Source organism: Polyodon spathula, chromosome 11 (assembly GCF_017654505.1).
Source record: "Polyodon spathula isolate WHYD16114869_AA chromosome 11, ASM1765450v1, whole genome shotgun sequence".
NCBI classification, from domain to species: Eukaryota; Metazoa; Chordata; class Actinopteri; order Acipenseriformes; family Polyodontidae; genus Polyodon; species Polyodon spathula.
The window spans coordinates 8157408-8181325 of NC_054544.1; the positions used below are offsets into that span (position 1 = coordinate 8157408).

General features: G+C 35.9%; 1 protein-coding gene across 1 annotated transcript in view; it reads right to left on the minus strand.

The window, feature by feature from the left end:
• Positions 1 to 652: 652 nt before the first annotated feature.
• The window catches only part of LOC121323252 (rho GTPase-activating protein 15-like), a 200223-nt gene continuing 176957 nt past the window's right edge, over positions 653 to 23918 (minus strand). The window contains exon 15 of the mRNA XM_041264200.1: positions 653 to 1212. Within this exon, the coding sequence (XP_041120134.1) occupies positions 1128 to 1212 (85 nt within the window). The 3' untranslated portion in view covers positions 653 to 1127. The remainder of the gene's footprint in view (positions 1213 to 23918) is intronic.

A 23918-nucleotide genomic window follows, 5' to 3' on the forward strand; every position in this document is an offset into this window, starting at 1 on the left:
TCGTTGCAATTGTTCTCTATTCCCTGGAATAAATCAAAGGCATGGGTCACTGAATTTATACGTCGTGAGTTGATATTTCAATATGTAAACGACTGGAATAATTTTCTGTTTTACTCTATCTGGGGTATGTGAAAATAATATTTACCTGAAATATAATTATGTGCAAAATAAACAATAGTAAACAACGACACACTTAATGCAATTGTGATAGTGATCATTTATGTTGCTTAAGTTTTATAAACAGATCCAAAAAATCCATTGCCTACATGTATTGTTTTAAAAAATCTAGAAAACATGTACTTGATGACATTATAGTAAACAGCTAATTTAATACGGTTTTAAAAATCATTTCCTGTTGAATTCTTATTAACTATATTGTACTGTACTGTTAAGAAAAATGTACAACACAACCCATGACATGCCTAACTTCAGTTATATGCTTATGTACACAGTGATTCCCATTGTGATGTTTTGTTCCGCATTGGTCATAAGACATCTGTAAAAACAGTCTTCAGTTTGAACTTTCTACATATTGTATTGTTTGTATCTGTATTTGTTATTGCAGAAGTTAAATAAATACCATAGCAGAAAATACAATGTTTCCAGGCATTATTGTATATATTTATTTACATTTTTATTTCACTGATATTTATTATCTTTCCTCAGCCTCAAGATAATGGGAGGTCTAGACAGACTCATATCATATCTTAACATGTGCTATACTGTACAGTGGCAATAATAAGCAATTTGAAAGCTTAAATGTTTTAACATATCAGCAACATTTATTCCCTCTATTTTTTAGTTAAACAAAGAGATGTGCGTGCTTCTTGAGAGAACTGATTACTTTTCTGTTGCCTACTGCTTCTAATAGAATCAGTTTTGGTAAAGCATTTGTTCTGTCTGTTACAGGCTTCATACTAAAGGGTCTTTGTATTAAGTTTTTTAAGTTACATTACAAAGGGAGTTTAAGATTTCCCATTGGATTTAACAGCAGCTTTTGATCTCAGATCATCTGGGGGACTGGTGAAATCCTCACCAACTCCAGCACCCCCTCACTGTTGGAATCTGAAAAGACCCACCTGGAGGACTTAACTTGCTCCACATCTTTAGGCTTCCTTCAGATTGACCTATTCATGCTGGCACAGGGGGGGTCCGGGGCACCTTTTGTAAACCTTCAAAAGTAGCCCAAGGTGCCCTTTTCCATAAGGTTCACTGGAAAGGAAATACAAAAATCAAGAGGACAGCAACCTATATACCTTATTTCCTGCTGTCTTTGCTACAGGAAAAGCACAGAGAGGAAGCCTAATGCAGCATGGTACCTAAATACCTTTTGGACATAAGAACTCAATAAAGGAACTTTCACTGCATCCATTACCCCTACTGCAGTGCATAACAAATTAGATTTAATAGGGTTCCTTTCCCCCACAGTCATTTTTGCCATTTGCTTTAAAATTTCAATTTAGTGCCTAATGCTTGAATTTCCTATAATGTATTATATTGCTGTATTATACCAATTACACCAACTGCGAACATTAAATTAAAAGCATTAGCACAATATTAGGTTGTAGATCAGTCGTTTGGAAAAGGTCTGGCTCAAAGCAGCAAGGAAGTTATGTGTTGAAATTTTTAAGCAGATTTGTGGGTTTTAAATTTTAGCAATATGCTCTTTCCTCATACCCAAGCCTGGACTAAACCTCTTACCTATTAGATGGCAAATGGCTCCTATTGAGCAGTTAAATGATCATGCACATGGGTATTTTGTATTTGTAACATAAGATCAAATCAAATAATATTCCAAATATACTTGCACCAATTTCAAATTTTCTCTGGTAGATGGAACGAGAAGTTGCTCAATATAATGCATTTATCACAATATTATCTGTTGACTATGTTTTTTTTTAAAAATCTCATTACAATAAAAGTGTTGTTCTAATAATAGAGAAATCAGTGGTTGAAATACTTTAATTTATAGCATCTAGTATGTAAACCGTCAACATGGTGGTTTATTTGTTTTTCTTATTTTGACCTACCTTGAAATAGGAGTTTTTAGCTAACCAAACAGGTAATTTAAGTAACTTTGTGGCCATGCAAATGTTAACATTTCATAATTAACAGTAAATGACACTGATACATTTATATGTGTGATAAATAGAACATTATCATCATCCAAATGGCAATGCAACATCTTTAGGCATATTGTGCAAAGCAGTAAAATTATTTTTAAGGTGAACGAGAAGGTAGTTCCAGTAATGTAATTAGGCATTTCTAAATACATTTTTATTGAACAAGATACCAGCTTTTGTAATATAAAGCCAGCTATCCTCATTACTTATTTCAATGTACAGTAAAATCTACAAATTGACAAAATAACTTGCATATTAATATTTAAAACATGGTTGTTGTTTTAAAAAATGAGAAAGATTTAGCCTAGATCTTAATACTGTAACTGAGAGCTGGAACTGGCCATTTTTTTTTGTTGTTTGTTTGTTTGTTTGTTTTAAATAGTGCATTCAGGTAACTCAGGAAATAATCAGGTTTAATATCCTGTTATAATTGCCTTTCATTTGAAAAAGAAAAAATGATTTCTTTTTTTTTTTTCTTAAAGACCAAATCCACAAATTGAGATTTACTGGGCCTGATAAATGCACCATTTCCAAATGATATTTCAAATTAGCCAGTGGCCATAAACTTGATGTAATCCATTAGCATGTTCTAAGGAAGTATGCAGTGTTCCATTGTTGGGTTCATAGTACTGAAGTTTTATACTTATATATGAATTAAATGTTAATTAATTTCTGCTTCTCCTCTCTTCTCCGGACAGCTGTAGCTTGTCAGAGGAAAAGTGACACAGTGAGGGTTGGTACAACACTGAACCATGTGGGGTAAAGGAGTTAGTGCTCATGAAAGGCAAAATTGTTCGTGCAATGGCTTTGCATGTCTTTTTTGACTCTGGGCTAGGAAGCTGCAATCCTCATGAAACAAAGTCAAATACTGGAGCATTCCACACTGTTTATAAACAGTCTTGCCTATAGGATTTGGTCACGAAACAGTGGTTTAAAACACAAGTTCGACCATTTTCAAAGCCTGTGGTCATACTTTTGGCTTGTTTTATTTGTATTTATTTAGTATGCACTGGGCAAACTACAACTACAGACTTCCAATTATTTCACAGTTCTTTGCTTAAAGGATGAAAAGAGGTGGATCTAGATTAGCCACAAGTTGTCTCATGTCCAATCTCTGTCAGAGCTTCGTTCTTGTGAGCTGTCAGCCCTGTGGTTGGTAATGAATAATATGTGGTCAATTTCTGTTCTGTATTTTTTGGTACCAGACCAAAGATAACCACTAAAACTAAACCCATTGCTGATTAAAGCAACCCCACGCCACCACCTCACAATGACCAATGTATGACTGCACCCCCTTACTTTTGACATTGAGTTTAAACCCCAATCCCAACCCCAGCAGCAGAGCTGCCATATAAAGTCATGGCCTTCTTATGCAAATATAAGACCCAAGTGTAATTGTTTCGTGATGACTAAATTGCATTAAGAAGATCTATATATTTATATTGTCGACTAAAATGGAATCTATATTGTATTTATCAATTTCATTAATTGGTTTTGTGTAGAGCCAGTATGTACTGCTATGCCCAAAAGTTTTGCATCACACTGCAGTATTAACTATTTTTGCTTCATAAAATTAAATGAAACCTGCTGAATAATGTTACGTTAATATATTGAATTACATACCGCTTTGTAGTTTTCCATATACTTAGCGAAAAAAACTAACAATTGAAAAATGTGACATTTGAAAATGAGTTGTTAACGGGGAGTTTTACATACTGCTACAAGATGTATCAGATTTAAAAGTATGTATTGTATCACAATCCACTTGTCATCTCTTTTGGCAAGTTATACTTTCATTATCATATCGTTCTAAATTAAAATAAACCAACAAAACCAATACAGTACATCTAAATGGAAGCCTACTTTTAAAACAGTCTTTTCATATATGTATTTTTGATATTGTACTTTTTTTGTGTTCCCTGAAAAACAGACAAGTGTTGGAACGGGCCAAAATGAAATAATCAGATATACATCACATGTGTTTAACCATTACTGAAGTCAACATTTTACAGGGTCGGATATGTGAGTGCTGATTGTACTGTCTTCTGGTAGACTTTTGCGATATCATTTTGATTACATTATGTTAAACAAAATTATGTCTTAATCCTAAAATTCTAGGTGATGCAAAACAGTTGGCCATAGCTGCGTGTTGATATGGGTCTATGGCAGAGCAGAGCTCTGCCCTATATAGATTGGCAGAGATGGGGTTAAATTCCCCTACCTGCCTGGGTTTATTGTGTTCAGGTGGCTGGGGTTGATTGGAGTAATTAACGATCAATCAGCACCCAGCCACCTGACATAAAAGGAGGCCTCAGCTTCCCATTAGGGAGAGGAGTGAGCTGAGGAAGCAAGCGAATAGTTGTGCTTGCTATTTTTTTGGTTTGCTGGTTTGCTGGTTTGATGTTTTGTGTTTTTGTGAATCTTCTGCTCCAGTGAAAGCATAACCCAGCCTGGAAACTTTTATTTTGTAAGTTTTGCTTTGTTATATGTATTTGAATATCTTTGTTTTGGCCCTTGTGCCCTTTTATTTTAGTTTATTTATAATAAAAGTATTATTTTTTTTGAACTGCAGTCTGTCTCTGGGCCTCTATCCACTCGCTAGCCTGTCACAGGGTCTGAAACGGGTATTGAGGGACAATGACCCAGAACAACAAGATGAGCGGTCTCCTAAATTCTGAATCATTTTCATAACTTACATCTTTCAGGCCCTGGGGTCACACGTCTTCAGTGTTTGTATTTATTCATGTATTAGTTTTATCCCATTTCAGTACTACAAGTTGCCATACGTTTTTCAACAGCATTCTGTATTGCAGGCACTCAACAGGTTTCAAAGGAGTGATATTATAAAAAGGCCTGAATGCTAGTCATAAGATCCAGTCATTAAAATTTGACCCTGTGACTGGAGGAGGAGTTGAGGGGTTGGTTGCCTGTACCAGAACTCATTTGATTCCCATTATTCAGTAACTCTGCTAACATGCTCTGCATTTAAAAAGTCTACCTAACCATATCATGTTAATTTAACAACTTATTATTGTGTTGCCCACCCCCCTATGTGTGTGTGTGTGTGTGTGTGTGTGTGTGTGTGTGTGTGTGTGTGTGTGTGTGTGTGTTATTATAATAATAATATATATATATATATATATATATAATCATATATATATATATATATAATTAGGCTGTCACTTGATGAACTAATTTTTGAAAACTAGCCAAACCCCAATATGATTAATCGTACTAATTACCCCCATCATTTTTAATACTTGTAAAAATTATATTTGGCATTCCTAGAATATCACCGACATAGACGTAAAAATCGTAACGTTTAAGTTTAGTTATCTTAGAATTTTTATTGTATTCGGGTTACCCTTAAATTTTATTTATTTATTACATAATATTTAGGGCTTCCGGGTTTTCGGCATTAAAAAAAAAAAAATAGAGAAAAAAAAACAATTTTCAAGTACATGAAACAGGTAAACATCGGTTAAAACAACTCCTCCTACCCGTGTTCCACAATATAAACTAGTACAAATCAGTATACATAAACCACTTGAACAGTAATGTAATGTGAACAGCACTAACATCAATAAAACAAAAAAGTTGTAGTTGCAGCTTGCAACACTAGTAAAAGACATTGACTCGTCTGAAACCATGCCAGGCCAATTGAAGGAATCTTGAAAAATAAATACAGCCCTGCACAGTCAACTCTGTTGAAATGAACTTTGTACATCCAACTTAAACATAAATATGCCCTTGCGATCTGAGATCAACTATTTAGTTGATTAATCAGTCCAATTAATCTGTTAATCGGAGCAGCCCTAATATATATTCAAAAATACTTTGCAATGGACAGCTTGTGTAACGGATAAACAAAAGTATTAAGGAATTACTTTTTTTATTTTTTATATTTTTTTTTTGTAAACTATAGTGCATAAGAGTGACCAAAATGACAAATACTGTACTGGTAATGTCAATATTCAGCACTGATAACAGCTTAGTGAACTTTGAAAGCCAGGACATAAGGCTTTCTTGAGAAATGTCCTTTTGATTGCATATTCTTGTTACTATTGGTATCAGTGGAACAAAATACGTTCTGCCTATTAACCTCTGCATTGAAATGTCCCCCTTTGTAAAAATGATCAGGTTAAACATTAAACAGTCAGTAGAGAAATGACACCTGTATTTGCTGGTCCTATTACATAGCTTCTGAAAAAAAAAGAAGCTTTACAGCTGGGCACATTAGCATCATTAAATACACATCAATTAGAAGGCTCAATCACTGCCCCTTCTTTCCCTTCATATGCAGGTGCTAAGTAACAAAAATACTTTTTTTAGGAGTTGAAGACTTCTTAGTGGAAAGAAAGAGTACCAGGATTTGTATATTGTCTAGGAGGTTCACCTTAAAGCTAGTGGAAGTGATTAGCTGTGGCTGTGCTATTGAAAGAGGTACAGTTGCATTTTGCATTTCAATTATAACAGCATTCAGGGGCCTGTACTATAGTTGTGCATTTTACAACGTGCCTCTGCTTCTACTATTCCTTTATTCCCCCCTCTATAATAAGGGTAAACAAAGACCAGCATTGTGACTTTAGCCCCTTTTTAACAGGGGAAAGCCCTGCTGACCCAGGGTTAGCAACAAGACTTCACCGCATGGGTCTTGCTAAAGAGAATTCCACCAGATGAGAAGTGACATGGGGCTTGCGGGTTAATTTGTGTAACAGGCAAATTTGCATACAAATGAAAAATGATGGAATTTCTGTTCTGTGAAACTTTCAATGTCATCTGCATCAAGCAGGCGTCAACGCTCCCTTGCTGTTAGAAGAATACCCATTACTTCTGAAACAGGGGCACCTTGTTTGCTATTAATCTCAACTCTAAACTATATCAGCGGTGCCACTCACTTTTCTGTATTTATTTTCTTTGTTACTTTTTATAATGTGCTCTTATTTCCTTTCTTCATAAAGAGAGGACAGTACTCTGTTCTCTAAAACAGTTTTAAAGACGTAAATGAATTACTTCAGACAGAATATATCCAATCCACTAGGCCTGTTCTTTCACAAAATCCATAACTTCTAGAGGGTTTTCCTCTGAAATAATTCTAAAAAATAAACTAACTAAATGATTTGTATTTCACTGGAGTGAAACTGTGTTATCTCTCTCTCTCTCTCTCTCTCTCTCTCTCTCTCTCTCTCTCTCTCTCTCTCTCTCTCATCTGTATACACTCAGGACATTGTGTTAATTACACTTCTATTATAACTTTAGCACTATATATTCATTTGTAAGTCCTCATGCTAAGAATGTCTTCAGGTTGACTATAGGGCAACTATCAACAATGTGGAGCAATTCATCTTGTTTCATGAAAAAGTGCAATCTTTAAATGATGCCATATGATGACAACAACAAAAATATGAATATTGGTCATATGCTCAGGTTTATTTTAAAATGCAGTTTTGCAGTGCATTACTATATTTTGTTCTGTGAATATGAACGTGAACTTGAATAGCGTACCATCAGGGAGGGACATTCTGCCACATCTATTTAATTAAAACTTATTAAAATGTCTTTGTAAGGCTCAGTGGGGTTTAATCGCCTTGGGGTCCCATTTTATCTGTTTTCACTTGATATAGTTCTTTACTCAAGCTGTTTATTATGTGGACTCGTAAGCTGATAAAGGAATGCAAACTTTAATAATGAAGAAAGCAGGATTCTTAGACAAAGTAAGCAGACCTTCCCCACCTACTGTATAACATCAATCCACCAATGTTAGGGGGGTATCTCTATTGTCATCCTTTCAAATTTCTTCTCAACATAAATGCAATAGGGAGTTTCAAACACGATATGGCATGGAAATACAATATTGATTTTAAACTGTATGTTGTCTAAATAATTTTAATTGCTTGACAGTAGGGTATTTTACAGGCCCAGTTTCCAAATAAATAAACTAGTATAGCAAATTATGTAATTTCCCACCAATAAGATTGCTTACAGGAGTACTCGCTACAATGGAACACCTGGTGTGCAGAAGACAACCAGACTACCATGAACTCCAAATTTTTATTTTCAAAGACCATCCATACATATTCGACATCCAAATACATAGGGGGTAAAAGCTCCTGGATGTCCACTGTTTAACTTCATATCCAAATACAATAGGAGCATGTTACCCAAACAATAATTAACATAAATTACAGATTATATAGTAATGAAACAGTAACTGTATGTATTTTCCAGTAATAGCTTGTATTATTGATTTGGTTAAGGTTAGAGTTGGGTAACACAATTGTATTTGTTTGCAGACATCTGTAATGCATGGCTCCTAAACTCCAGTGCACACACACACACACACACACACACACATAGGGGCAGATGTAAGGATACCTGCAACGTGATTTGCGGTTGCAAAACACCCACATTGCGTCAAAAATCAGTGTTTTGCAAGCACATACTGTTTAGCTGCCATAAAGTGAGACTTTAGCGGCCACTAAAATTGCATCGTATGTAAAGAATGTTTTCCACCTGCCGCTCTGCACCCGCTATCAAATTAACATTTTGCCATCATTAATCCATTTAAATTATATTGAAATGTATTCAACTAAAGCAAAGAGCATGGAATTGTGCGGGGATCTGTAATACTAATCGGGTGCAAACATTATAATGTTGCACTTAGGCAATTGCTGAACCTCCAAAAACTTTACACCTCCTTACAAGGTGCAAACTATTGTAGAAGCAAGTAATTAAGAGCTGTATAAAATCCCACAACTTGAGACTTATCATTTGCCTCAGGATGGCTGGTGTGGTACACTTCCAGACGCAGCGATGCTTGGCTCTTGCTGAGGACAGGCAGGAAAACCTTTGCAGCAGGGCAAGAGAGAAAACCCTGCATATTCAAGGGTCACTTTGTTTGGGATGCGGTGGTAAGCCTCACTCCGTGCTCTATAAATCTCATACAGTGCCTACTGCTCTCTGTACTCCTAACTCAACTCACCTCTAGGCTGTAAGTACTGTGGCTTAGTAGCCTGATGCACAGGCAGCACTCACTGCGACCCTCATTATTATGATTGCAACTCATTATTTGTGCATTCATTTGCATTACTCTTAAGCGTACATAGGCAGCAGTGCAAAATAATTGCCTGGCCACTATGCAATTTAGATTTTTCAGCTGCAATTGTTTACATTATGCCTATCCTTACATCAACCCCATAATGTCAAATAACTGTTTTTGGTTTTTTTTTGGTTTGTTTTTAAACTATGCTCAGCTTGGAGTTTTAACATAGGACAGTTAATCTGAAGGCTTTACAAAGTAATGATTTATTATATTTAAATTTTTTGTTACAGTCAAATTAATGGTGTTGAACGAAAACTTGCTTATTTTAATTTTATGCTTTGACCTTTTTTTAATTTAAGATTTCAGCTGCATTTATATTCTATTACTGTATCCACTTAAACCAGCATAACATGTATTATCAACTGAAAACCATTATCCCACCTTGGGTCAGCTTAAGCAGCCAGGTGGACACTGACACGATTTGAAGCGTTAAGCAACAAGTGAGCAGGTAAGCAGCACTTTACTCTGAGAAGAGCAGAGTGCTGCTTTTAAACAACTGACTCAATCAAGTCATACATGGTCAGTTCCTGATAGGCAGCTTTCAAGGTTATCTGATCTTTCAGTTGCCCACAACTGGCTGCTTTAATTAGCAATGCAACATTTATTGTGACTAGTTGCACCTTAAAGTTGGCACTGTAAGTTACCTGGACACTGAAAGTGTTGGTTGGAAAAACAACTGAAATAAATTGAATAGCTCCATTTTCAGCCCTTAATAAGCAGTTGTTAATATGACAAAACCACAGCAGCATTGCTGGCAGTCTCAGAAGGAGACTTCACTACTCTTTCACTCCTTATGGAATGGGTCTGCAGAGCTTGAACACATTGCTACCAATAGCACTATCCCAGCTCTGTGGATAAGTCAACCGGACTTCGGTCTCTACCCCAATTAAGCCTAAATGCTTTGTAACATCTATCCCTCCTTGAACCCTTGTGCAAATATATACAGACACCAGAAATCTCTCTATAAAAAAATTAAAAAAAAAAGTTTTCTGGGAGACTTTTGTATTTTCTCTCTTCATTGGTGTCAGAAACAGTATATTAAAAGTCTTTGAGGTGAAATTGCAGGTGCTCAAATCAATGATTCCAAATATATAATTGACATGAATATTTACATTAAAACTTCATCAAAGTAACTCATTTACTACTTATTTCTGTAGAGCTTGAAAAGGGTAGTTGGGTTATATGAAGCAAGAATATTCTTGTGAACTATTGTTTGGATCTGTATGCAAAAACCCTTTGTGAATCCGACTCTTGATCCCCATAGGCAGAGGAGAGCTTGGTATTGATCTTAACTGAAAGGAAAGTTTCTTTCATCGCTTACCCACCACCTTCTACTTTGAGGTGCTTCACTCAGCAGCAGAGCACCCTCATCTGGCAACTCGCCAAAGATTATGTGAAGTAACCTACAACCTAATGAGCTGTAGGTGCTGAATTTAAAGTGAGAATGCCTAATTAAGAGAGATCAAAGTTATGAGTCAATCCCAAACAAACCTGGAAATTTTTATTGGCAGATTTTTTTGTTTTCTTTTGTGTGCAGTCCAGCTTTTAGTTAAAACTTTGGATAGGAAAGTTAAGTAAATTGACACCTCAATGATACATACTGGTTAGTTTTATAGATCGATATACTATGTATTAAAACCTGTTTGTCACTTCCCTTATGTCTTGAGATCTTGCAAGTCTGTGCTCCTATTACTCTGTAAATTAGGTCCATTGCTTGATTTTTTTATATTTAAAAACTTGTATTTAAAGTTCGCAATGCTGAATGCATAATAACCTTTGGGGCGCTATTGTATGACTTTTGTATCCTTTTCTTAAGGGCTGTCTCTGGATGTAGATTTCAACCATTTGATTTCTGTTGACACGAAAGCCTACCACTAACTGAAAAACATGCAACAGTATGTAACTTTAATAAATAGTAATACTGTCATTTAATTTAATTTATTGGTATTTAATATATCCAAGAATGCTTTTTCAACATAATTACATGTTGAAATTATTTGCTTTAGCCACACCATACTGGTTTCTATTACAGTGCCCCAAACAAATGTGCAATTACGCTGAAAAAGCATTGTTTAATAAAAAGAAAAAAGTGATAGAGCTCAACTTTTTGTGCTCAGTGGTTTAGGTAGCATCTTTACATCGCTCAAAGGTATCTTTCTGATTTTGATGTGCCAGTTTGTCTTGTTATCAACATCAACATACTTCTTGCATAACAGAATTATTTGTATCTTTTGAATTTCTTATGAAAACCTTTATGGTTACATGGCAATTTGTGATTCCCACGTTATGGTTGCTGCAGGAAACGCACGTCTTCCCAGCGACAGCGAGTGGAAGCGACAGCGAGTGGGAGAAGTACAGCGTGGAAAAGTACAGAGCAGTTTCGAAGCAGAAAGGAGAAATTGCATCTTGAATTGCTTTAATCAGAAAACAGGGGACATTGGGGAAACACAGCCGCGTGTGTTTTTCTGATAACAAACAAGCTGAAACTCGGAGCAGCTGATTCAAATTCAGCGCCGTTTTGAGACACGGGCGAGGGGAGGAGCCGACAGCACAGCAGAACAACGCAGTTAAACGAGGCAGTCTTCCCAGCGACAGCTAGTGGGAGAAGTACAGCGTGGAAAAGTACAGAGCAGTTTCGAAGCAGAAAGGAGAAATTGCATCTTGAATTGCTTTAATCAGAAAACAGGGGACATTGGGGAAACACAGCCGCGTGTGTTTTTCTGATAACAAACAAGCTGAAACTCGGAGCAGCTGATTCAAATTCAGCGCCGTTTTGAGACACGGGCGAGGGGAGGAGCCGACAGCACAGCAGAACAACGCAGTTAAACGAGGCAGTCTTCCCAGCGACAGCTAGTGGGAGAAGTACAGCGTGGAAAAGTACAGAGCAGTTTCGAAGCAGTTTGAAAGCAGGTTGACAGCTGCAGAAGAAACTAAACTTAAAAAAAAAAAAAAACCTCAACATGGTCTTCAAGCCTGTAATCTGTGACACCTGCTTGATGTGGAAAATCCGAGAAAACCCAGCGGAGCTAAACCAAGTGTGCGTAAAGTGCCGCGCGATCCAGGATTTGCATAAACTAGTAAGTGTGCTAGAAATGGAGCTGGAAGAAGTGAGACAGCAACAGGATCTTGAGGAACTGGCACACCCACAATTCATGGAAGTCTGCATCACCCCTAACAGACTGAAAGCCACCAGGGAGATAGAAGGTCAGAACAGCTGGGTTCAGGTAGGCAGAAGCAGGGAAAAAAAGAAACTTCGTCAAACACAACCACCAGAAATCAAAACAACCAACAGATTTGAGTCACTTCAGAATTTTGATGAGCAGAACCAACAACAAGAGAATGAAAGGAACAACATCCAGGACCCTATTGACAGTGGTGACCAGACAGCAAAAAGAAGGGAGGTCATGATTGTTGGGGACTCCATATTGAGAAACACAGCAAGTTCAGTTCGCAGTTTGGACCCCCTTACTACAACAGTGTGCTGCCTTCCGGGAGCCTCGGTCAAGCACATCACTGAGAACGTGGACAGGCTCCTAGAACGAACAGGAGACGACCCGGTAGTAGTCGTCCACATCGGTACAAACAACATTGGAAGAGACAGACCAAAATCCCTGCAAAATAAATTCAGAGAGCTAGGAAGGAAATTAAAAGAGAAAACCAAAACTGTGGTATTTTCTGGTATACTACCCGCACCTTGCAAAGGACCATATGGACAGCTGGAAATAATTAATCAAAACGCATGGCTGAAGACGTGGTGCACACGGGAAGGCTTCACCTATCTTGATCATTGGACCACATTCTACAACGAGGACTATCTGTATAGACGGGATGGACTGCATTTAAATAACAAGGGAACTAGTCTACTTGGAGAAAAGATCCTCGAGCAGGTTCGGAAGCATTTAAACTAGAAAGGAAGGGGGGAGAAATCAACAAAAAAAACAGAAGGGAGGAGACAACAACTCAGGTAAGACAACCATTAAATGTATTTATCTAAATGCTAGAAGTATCAGAAACAAAATTCTAGAACTTGAAGCTACTGCACTAACAAGTAACTATGATGTGATAGGTGTTACAGAAACTTGGTTGTCTGAGAGTGATGGGGACGAATATAATATTTGTGGGTATACACTGTATAGGAAAGACAGGCAGGACAGAAGAGGAGGAGGGGTAGCGCTATACATAAGAAACAGTCTTGAAGCCCAGGTGTTAAACCTGGACAAAGAAAATAAAACCGAATCAATATGGGTCAGAATAACAGACAAAAATTCAAAAGGCATAATAATAGGAGCATGCTATAGACCGCCAAATTCAGATGGTGAGCAGCATAATCTGTTATACAATGACATTAGAAATGTGTGTAGCAAAGGAGAAGCCATACTAATGGGGGATTTCAACTTCCCCCAAATAAAATGGGAAAACCCGGTGGGTAGCGCGAAGGATGAAATAGAAATGGTGGAAATGACAAATGACTGCTTCCTAACACAATTTGTCAAGGCACCGACTAGAGGGGAGGCATGCCTTGATTTAGTCTTTTCAAATAACGAAGACAGAATAACTAAAACAGAGGTCAGAGAACCACTGGCAAACTCAGACCACAACATGGTCTCATTTGAAGTGTTTTTTAAATCCCCAAAAGTAATGACTAAAGCTAAGGTTTACAATTTTAGAAAAGCAAACTATGAAGGTATGAAACAGAGACTAACAGAAGTAGATTGGAGTAAAATAGAGAAAACACCCACAGAAGAAGGATGGTTGTTCTTCAAAAATGTAGTACTAGAGGCGCAAAACAATTACATCCCTAAAGTAGACAAATCTAAATGTAAAACTAAATTGCCAAAATGGTTTAATAGATCAATTAAAAAAAATATTCAGCGAAAAAAGGCACTTTACAGAGCATTAAAAAAGGACCAAAAAGAAAGTACGCAGAAAGAGTACACGGAACTGCAAACACAAGTCAAAAAGGAAGTTAGAAAGGCCAAGAGAGAAATAGAAATGAACATTGCTAAGGGAGCTAAAACCAATTCCAAAATGTTTTTCCAATATTACAACAGCAAGAGAACATTCAAAGAGGAGATTAAATGTTTAAGAGATACAAATGGCAAAATCGTAGAGGAAGAAAAAAAAATAGCAAATATGTTAAATGATTACTTTTCACAAGTTTTTACAAAGGAAGATACTGACAACATGCCCCACATGTCATCCAGTTCCTATCCAGTTTTAAATAACTTTAGCATAACTGAGGCAGAAGTGTTAAAGGGACTAGGAGCTCTTAAAATAAACAAATCCCCTGGGCCGGATGAGATCCTCCCAGTAGTACTCAAAGAAATGAAAGAAGTAATTTACAAACCGCTAACCAAGATCATGCAGCAGTCTCTTGACACAGGGGTGGTACCGACAGACTGGAAAATTGCAAACGTAATACCGATCCACAAAAAGGGAAACAAAACTGAACCAGGTAACTACAGACCAGTAAGCCTGACTTCTATTATATGCAAACTTATGGAAACTATAATAAGATCCAAAATGGAAAATTACCTATATGGTAACAGGGTACTGGGAGACAGTCAACATGGTTTTAGGAAAGGGAGATCGTGCCTAACTAACTTGCTTGATTTTTTTGAGGATGCAACATCGATAATGGATAATTGCAAAGCATATGACATGGTTTATTTAGATTTCCAGAAAGCTTTTGACAAAGTCCCGCACAAAAGATTAATTCTCAAACTGAACGCAGTTGGGATTCAAGGAAACACATGTACATGGATTAGGGAGTGGTTAACATGTAGAAAACAGAAAGTACTGATTAGAGGAAAAACCTCAGAATGGAGTGTGGTAACCAGCGGTGTACCACAGGGATCAGTATTAGGTCCTCTGCTATTCCTAATCTACATTAATGATTTAGATTCTGGTATAGTAAGCAAACTTGTTAAATTTGCAGACGACACAAAAGTAGGAGGAGTGGCAAACACTGTTGCAGCAGCAAAGGTCATTCAAAATGATCTAGACAAGATTCAGAACTGGGCAGACACATGGCAAATGACATTTAATAGAGAAAAGTGTAAGGTACTGCACGCAGGAAATAAAAATGTACATTATAAATATCATATGGGAGATATTGAAATTGGAGAAGGAATCTATGAAAAAGACCTAGGAGTTTTTGTTGACTCAGAAATGTCTTCATCTAGGCAATGTGGGGAAGCTATAAAAAAGGCTAACAAGATACTCTGATACATTGTGAAAAGTGTTGAATTTAAATCAAGGGAAGTAATGTTAAAACTGTACAATGCACTAGTAAGACCTCATCTTGAATATTGTGTTCAGTTCTGGTCACCTCGCTATAAAAAAGATATTGCTGCTCTAGAAAGAGTGCAAAGAAGAGTGACCAGAATTATTCCGGGCTTAAAAGGCATGTCATATGCAGACAGGCTAAAAGAATTGAATCTGTTCAGTCTTGAACAAAGAAGACTACGTGGCGACCTAATTCAAGCATTCAAAATTCTAAAAGGTATTGACAGTGTCGACGCAAGGGACTTTTTCAGCCTGAAAAAAGAAACAAGGACCAGGGGTCACAAATGGAGTTTAGAAAAAGGGGCATTCAGAACAGAAAATAGGAGACACTTTTTTACACAGAGAATTGTGAGGGTCTGGAATCAACTCCCCAGTAATGTTGTTGAAGCTGACACCTTGGGATCCTTCAAGAAAATGCTTGATGAGATTATGAGGAAAAGGGTCTTCAATGTTCTTATGTTCTTATGTGACGCTGCACTAAATTAAATCAGATTGATTATGAGGAAAAGGGTCTTCAAGAATCTTATACACTTTTTATTCTTGTGTCAATGCCGTCTGGCATGTCAACATAACACTTCACATAAAGAAACAACACTGGAAGCCACCATAAAATGATGTAACACTTGCTGAGAATGCAGCCCAAGTGTCTCGACAATAATCACTCCCAAATTCACAATACACTTTGCCAATACTATTGCAGAAAATAAAAATACATCTTATGCATTTGTGTGGTAGCCAGAGAATCCTGTGTCCTATCCTTGCTTGTGAGTTGTACTGTTCACCAACCTCCTTCATGAGCGCAATTGAAAATGGGAGTTCGCAGATAGCTTGAGTGGTGCGTGTGGGTGGTCACGTCAGACCAGAAAAGCAGTACACAGCAGACTGAGGTACGGGTTTGAGACTGAGGCACTATGGCGCTCAGCGTATTTATTTAACAAACAAACAAAAATAAAGATTTAAACAAAACACAAAAGAAACAGACACATTGCCCAAAGCAAAATAAACACAAACGATTAAACAGAACGAGTACCTACAAGGTTTCACAGTTGGTAACAATCGAGACTGGTGCGGGACAGGCAACTCCAGGTGGTGCGGTTGGGTTCTGCAAGTAGTCTCCTTCTTACAGTGGAGGTGAGAGCTGCAGGCAGTCTCCCTCTGGTGGTGGAGGTGGGAAGAGCTCCCTCTTGGGCTTTGGATGCTTGCCCCCCTCCCCTCTTGGGTGCTGGATGCTCGTCCTCCCCCCATCTGGGTGCTGGACACACCAGGACCTCTCTCCACCCATCCTCCTCATAATGGTGGAAGGGACAGTTGTCAAAAATGTTTTTATTTGCAGAGGGGGCACACCGGTGATGGCTGATTATATCGTCCTGGATTCCTGGCCTTCAGGCGATCCTCCTCCTCCATGTTCTTCACCTCCTGGTCTTCCTTCCATTCCATTTTTTTTCTCCCAAAACACTCCTCCACTCTTCTAAAAAAAAATTCTATTCTATTCTCCACAGAAAAAAATAAATAAAATAAAGCACTGGTACTCCAGAGGCGCTGTATCCCATGATGACATCACAGATGGCTTGAGTGGTACGTATGGGTGGTCACGTCAGACCAGAAAAGCAGTACACAGCAGACCGAGGTGCGGAGCTGAAACTGAGGCGCTATGGCACTCTGCACATTTATTTAACAAACAAACACAAATAAAGATTTAAACAAAACAAAGAAAAATAAACACAAACAATTAAACAGAACGAGTACCTCAAAGGTCTCACAGTTGGTAGCAATTGTTTGTCTTTCTCTTACTCACAGTATCTTTCTACTATCCTCTTAGCTTTCACTACCTTAATGAGCCAAGGTGGTCTCTTTTATATCCCGTGGCTGGAGCCTTAACTACCCATTGATCAAACAATTACCTTATTAAGGCTCCAGCCACATTTTCACAGGTTTATTTAAGGATGGGGAAGTAACCCCATCCTTGACAAATAATAACAATAATGCCGGCTTTTCGACGGCCACATAATAATAATGAATAATGATGGACAGTTTTTGTCTTCCCCCATAAAAACACAATACAATAATAATAATAATAATAATAAAATAATAATAATAATAATAATAATAATAATACGAATGAAAACATAATCTTACATAAAATAAATACACAAGGGGTGGACACCCCGTCACACTCCCAAACAAACAAATATTCACAGCACCAATGTCACCAAAGAGCATGTAGAAGGTAATATGCCCAATATTCCCTACAGGTAAGCCCAATATTCCCGACAAAGGTAAATAGTTATATTTGTCATTTGTAAGTTTAGGGAAGGCACTTATTTTAGACTTCAAGACATTTTTTGACTATAAATAAAAATAGCAGTTTGTACAGCTATGGCCACAAGTTTTGCATCACCTAGAATTTTAGGATTGAGACATAATAAAAAAAAAAAAAAAACAAACAAAAAAAAAAAAAAAAACATATGAACATAATTTAGCTCTTTTATTTAACATCATGTAATCAAAGAAACTACAAAATGATATTGCAAAAGTCTACCAGAAGCCATAACAGTAGTATTGTATTTCATTTTAGATTTTAAAATGTCATATTTTTCAATTGTTGTCAGTTTTTCACTTATTCAGTAGGTTTTATTCGACTTTATGACTTAATTAATTCTATAGGGTGACACAAAACCTTTGACCATAGGTGTGTATCTTTCCTGTGCTTTTAAATTTTATATTTTAAATGAACAGGGGACATTATTCCAGTATTTTATTGTGCTGTTGGTAAAGTCACACTAAGTTCCATACCTGCGACTTGTTTCCACAGAGTTTATTACATTTTCTACTGATTTGACCTCCGTTTTAACCAATCCCTGGAGTATAAGTGTATACAAAACAAAACAAAATAAAAAATAAATGTCAATCCAAAAAAGCCCTCTTGTACTTGAAAAAAAAAATAATGCTAACTCAGTATCTAGTTGAGCTTTGTAAACTAAATGCAAGTCTCGCATTTGATATTCTCTGTGCTGGCTGATATGTACTAGCTCTTTTAGACCTCTTGCAGATGGATTTTGTTTTTATTAATAAATTATAAGTAATAATATTTAGAAAAAAAACACACAATTGTCAGAATAAATAATCTTACTTGGAATATATGAAGCTCTTGCTTTGTTCTCATCAGATCTGACCTTCATTCTGTTTTGCAAAGTCATTACTACGCTATTATTTAATAGCTCTAGGTCCAGTACTGTACAGCTCAGCTTTCTGCTGCTGCATTTGACATGCACTTAATTGACTGCTGCTAGTTGTCAATTAACATTTATTATCAATGAGATAATCAAACTGATTAGCTGGCAGGACCTTAATGCACTCCTTTCCATTATAAATATGTCTATAAGAGTAAAAGCTAGTTCAAATTGATGTGAATGTATATGTCGGTCAAGTGCTGGTGTCACATCACATTTTAATCTGTCAAATGCCCCTTTAAGTTTACATACATAAAAAGACTTCAGTATGCTTATTTCACTTTTATATCTCAAAGGGTGTTAATTGTATTTTAAAAGACAGTATTTAATCCCTTGGGAGCACACACCACATTAACTCAAATGTATTCAACCTTTGAAATAAAATAAATCCCACACAAAATATTATTTTGCTGTAAGGTAAATTTTAATATGAACAAGTTATCAATTTTGGCTTGCAGCAAGGCAACCTCTGCAAATCATAATCTTAATGAAAACAGCAGCAAACTAAATGTTCAGTTTTAGTTCACAAAAGCTTGCCACAGAAGTAAAACCAGGCAATTTTTAACCAAGTAAGATGAATGTACACTTATTTTTTTTATTTTTTTTAAATAACAAAAACATTTAATGAATTACATCTTTATTACTAATAAATAAGCAATACATAAGAATGTATTTGCACTTATATATTAGTAATAACAAGAAGAAATATGTTTAGTTTACAGTTTCAAACAATCTAAATTCACATTTATATAAGGATTTATTATTATTATTATTATTATTATTATTATTATTATTATTATTATTTTTTTTTTTTTTCTTTTCTTTTTTTTTCTTTTTTACTAAATGGCCATTTAAATTATTTTTATAAACTGGGTGAAAATTTAGCTCAGAGCGCAATAATCCTCAGGGAATATTTGGTTGTCATTATTGTCTGTGGATAAAGATAACAATCTAATATTTTACATTATCCTCACTGCATACTGATGAAACAGTTAGTAGAAACTGAGACAATCTGTATACCATTAGCTATTAACCTCAGAAATGTGATACATATATTCTATTCCTCACCCCTGGGAGCTTGAAATAAAATCAGACAGGCAGGTGTAACTTTACCTCAGAAAGCACTAATTGCTTGATAGGGGCTCGCCGTTTTCATTGCCTTTGTGAATTAAGCATGCTCTTGTCCAAAAGAAAGCCCTGACCTAAATATGGCTGAAAGACACAACATGTGACCTGCTTAGTGCTGCCTGTCATGGCCTGGAGCCATAGCAGGGACTCTATTAGTGAGAGAAAGCACAGATGCTACCAGATGGCCAACATATTGTCCAGAGATGACCCATGCATAATTGCAGAAAGTTCAATACGCTCAGGTTTAGAATTTAATTGCATTGACCACCTTACTTGCTGCTGCTACTTCAGGAATCGATACATTTAAGGTGGACACTTTCATGAGAACTGTCAACCCATGCGTGTTATTGCTTTATTTCTCCTTGTGTTTCAATATACTGTCTATAACTGAAACATGCATTTTGTGGGTCCAGAGTTTAATGCAAATGTATATGCTTACATTGTGTATGAGTACCAATGAAAAATTATTTTATTAAAATCAAATAACATTGTTTGCTATAATTATAAGTATTCTTAGTTGTAGTCGTAGTAATGGTCTGTTCTAAGTCTTAAATGCTAGCAGACACAATGCAATTTGTTTGCATGTAATATTTTTAGAGATACACATCTGCCCGCTGGTGTATGGAGAAAACAGTTTCATGCATCGCCAATCATTTTTTTTTTTTTTTACCAACTCCAGGGTAAATAAGATGGCTCATATCTCCCTCAAGCTGGCCTTGTCCAGCCAGTAGATAAATATGCTACAGATGCTGTTTGCATCATCCTATCCCTGTTATAAAAATGTCAGAATGTATCAGTTTACAACTAATGGTATAAACTAATGAGCCAAAGGGTCTCATTGCAGCATCAAAAACTTACAATACATCAGCACTGTTAAACCTTTATTTTGTTATTTATTTATTTATCTATTGTCAAAGACCAAGACTATTGTGCACTCAAGGTGGAAAACAAAATATAAGGCACAGAACAAAAGATATCTGATTAGACTGGGTGAAGACCCAAATACATCCTATATGAGAAATATGAAATCAGATTACATACTTTGTAAACAAATAGGTCACCTGTTATCAGCATTATCAGTGTACATGTAATGAACCAGTCTACCTTAATTTCAAAAGGTACTATGGACATTGCTGCCAAGTTACTTACATTATTTGTAGACAGTCAATTCATATTGATCATAACTCGACCTTCAGCAGACTGCAATAGATATTATGATCAATAATAGTGTTCAATGAGCTACAACCAGTAGCTACCATGGAGATAAAATAGGCACACTGAAATACTGAAAACCAAAGGTTGTTTCAGCTTATGCTATAAAATTAAAGTGCTCTTCAAGTCTCTCTTGAGAAGTAACTTGTGTACAAGTTCTCGGATTTATGGTACAGATGATTCATTACTAAAAGGATAAGCTTTCCGGGGTTCGCATGCCTGTTTGTTGTCTTTATCTCTGGGTATAAAATCAGCTGGTGAAGTAAACCTCAGTAGGAAACGTATTGCAGCAACGTTAAAAAAGGATTTACAAATTGTTCATTTATTGTGCTTCAGTAGCAATAACAATTGACCAGCATAAGGATAACACAAAACTTAAATAAATGAGCAGTGAATGGACTGCTTGCAGAGGTTCCCACTGAAATTGCATCTCATTCCTTTTTTTTTTTTTTTTTTTTAAGCTTAGACTTACATTTAGTGTACTTTCATGTAAGTTGATTTTTAATCTCTATGGAAACTTGTTTGTGAAAATCAAGGCACTGCTGATCCCCCCTATTAAGATGAGAACAAACCAGTGCTGAATATATTGATAACATGTTTGTTATCTGGCAAGATAAAAAAATAAAAATAAATAGTAACAATACAACAGCATCTATAAAAACACATTCTCTAATGCAATGACTATACTTTCATGATTTCCATTTGTAGTCACATTTGTCTTGTATACCTTAATGTTGCACCTATACTTCCTGCCATATCCCAAACACACTAAAAAAAAGCAAGCACTTCAGCCAAAATTGAATCGATGATTTCATATTGAAATTAGTTAATCTATTGAAAGACTGAAAGGTAATACAATGTAATTAAATAGTATGGTAGGACATTGAATCAAAACCTCTCTGTCTTCTATAGAACATGCACTATCGATTCTCAACCTCTTTCAGATGCTGCAGTAAATAACTATTGCAGTTTTTAGGTAGAGATACAATAGATCTACTATCTGGCACTTCAAGAGACCAGACTAGAAATAGAACCTAAACACAAACATATGCAATTAAAATAATATAGATAGAAAATAGTAAATAAATAAATAATTGAAATAATTACCAGACTACTAATAATAAAAATAATTTTATGATTTAGAAAATCATATATTTAAATGTTTTATAGCCATCCATTAATTGTATTCATTGTGATGTAGTGAGTTCTGCTGTTTTCTTAATAATAATAATAAATAATAATAATAATAATAATAATAATAATAATAATAATAATTCACTTGGGCAATTCAATGGCCCAAAAAAACAACAGTGTTTTTATCTTAATTTTCTTGGTCACAAACATTTCTAAGGATAATGATTCATTAAAAGATTCTCATCAGTTGAAAAGTAGCAAATCATTAATAAAAGAACAAAGTGTCATGATACCTTTGGGGTTTTAAGCTTGGGCCCACTTGTCATTAAACTAAGAAGTAAGAATGTACATCTGAATTAATATTATTATTTTTTTATTTCAACCGTGAATAAAATGCGTTTCAAATGAGCAACATTAGCATTTCAGGAAAAAAAAAAAGTCTGGATGGAATGGATTGTCATAACGTATGGCAATTCAAAAGACGATTTTTGTGTTTACAAGCTTAATACAGTAGTCTCTATGCAAACAAACACTGCAGCTGATTGTAACACATTTTTATGTGGGACACAAAACCGAGGCTGTTCAAACCTTTGCTTTATAAGACTTACATAATCTAGGAATTAAAATGAGTTGAAACAATAAATTCAGATGGATGTTTGCCCAGTTCTTACTGTTGAACCTAGAACTCGTAAGATTTTAAAGGCATTGCAATAAACAAACAGTCAACCAATTCATTGCCATGCCTCTTCTCAGTTGAAACTTTCTAAAGTACGCCGCTCTTTTAATCATAGAATATGTCAAGCCACAAAGTACCCTCAAAACCATTCTACAAAAGGAATGCACTAATTAACTGCTTTACCTAGATGCTCCCAGGGGATGTGTTTCCAACGTAGGCCAATACAAGAGTTCCAAAATCATTTTATCAGCGGTGGATTCTTTTTGATGGATCACCAGAAGCCAGACTTCAGATCAAAGTTTCTCAAGAGTTTGCAACTGTCAGTTAAGGAGGAGGAATACAGTACATTAAAAATACTCTAGTAGAGACTGGATACGTTGCGTTCTCCACATTCTGTAAGGGATAAACAACAAGTGGTGAATGTAAAAATAATCCACTGTTTAACTGTTTTCAACTGTGAATTATTTGAATGCTAAGTCACCACTTTGAGCTGTTCATCCCACTTCCCATTTTTCTATTTCAATTGATATTCATTCAAAAATGCTATTTACAAATGGTGTTGATATTCCAACTCTTTTTAGCACTTAAGCCATTTCAGTATTAACAATTTAATTGCCTTTCATTAATATTAACAATTTAATTGAGTACTGTGGATTTGGTGACTGTGGTTTATTTGACAAACCCACATTTTTCGGACAAATCCAGTTTTCTCTGTGTTCTTTTTATGAATACTTTTTCAGCTGAATTGGAAAATGAATCAATTAAAAGATCATAGATGATGTCACACACATGTTTTAGAGCTTTATAAGCTTCACAAATTAATCCATAACCATTTGAATGGCCCTTACCTTTGAAGCCTTTGCTCTGAACAACAAGGTCTAAGCTAATAGTAGTAACCCAAATACAGAACTATGTACATGTCAGAAATATATTCAGGCCCTCCTATTGAAGGTAACATATCTTGCATTGTGGTTATCCCTACAACTGTTTATATGTTGTAAACGGTCTCTATTTAAATGTAAAAT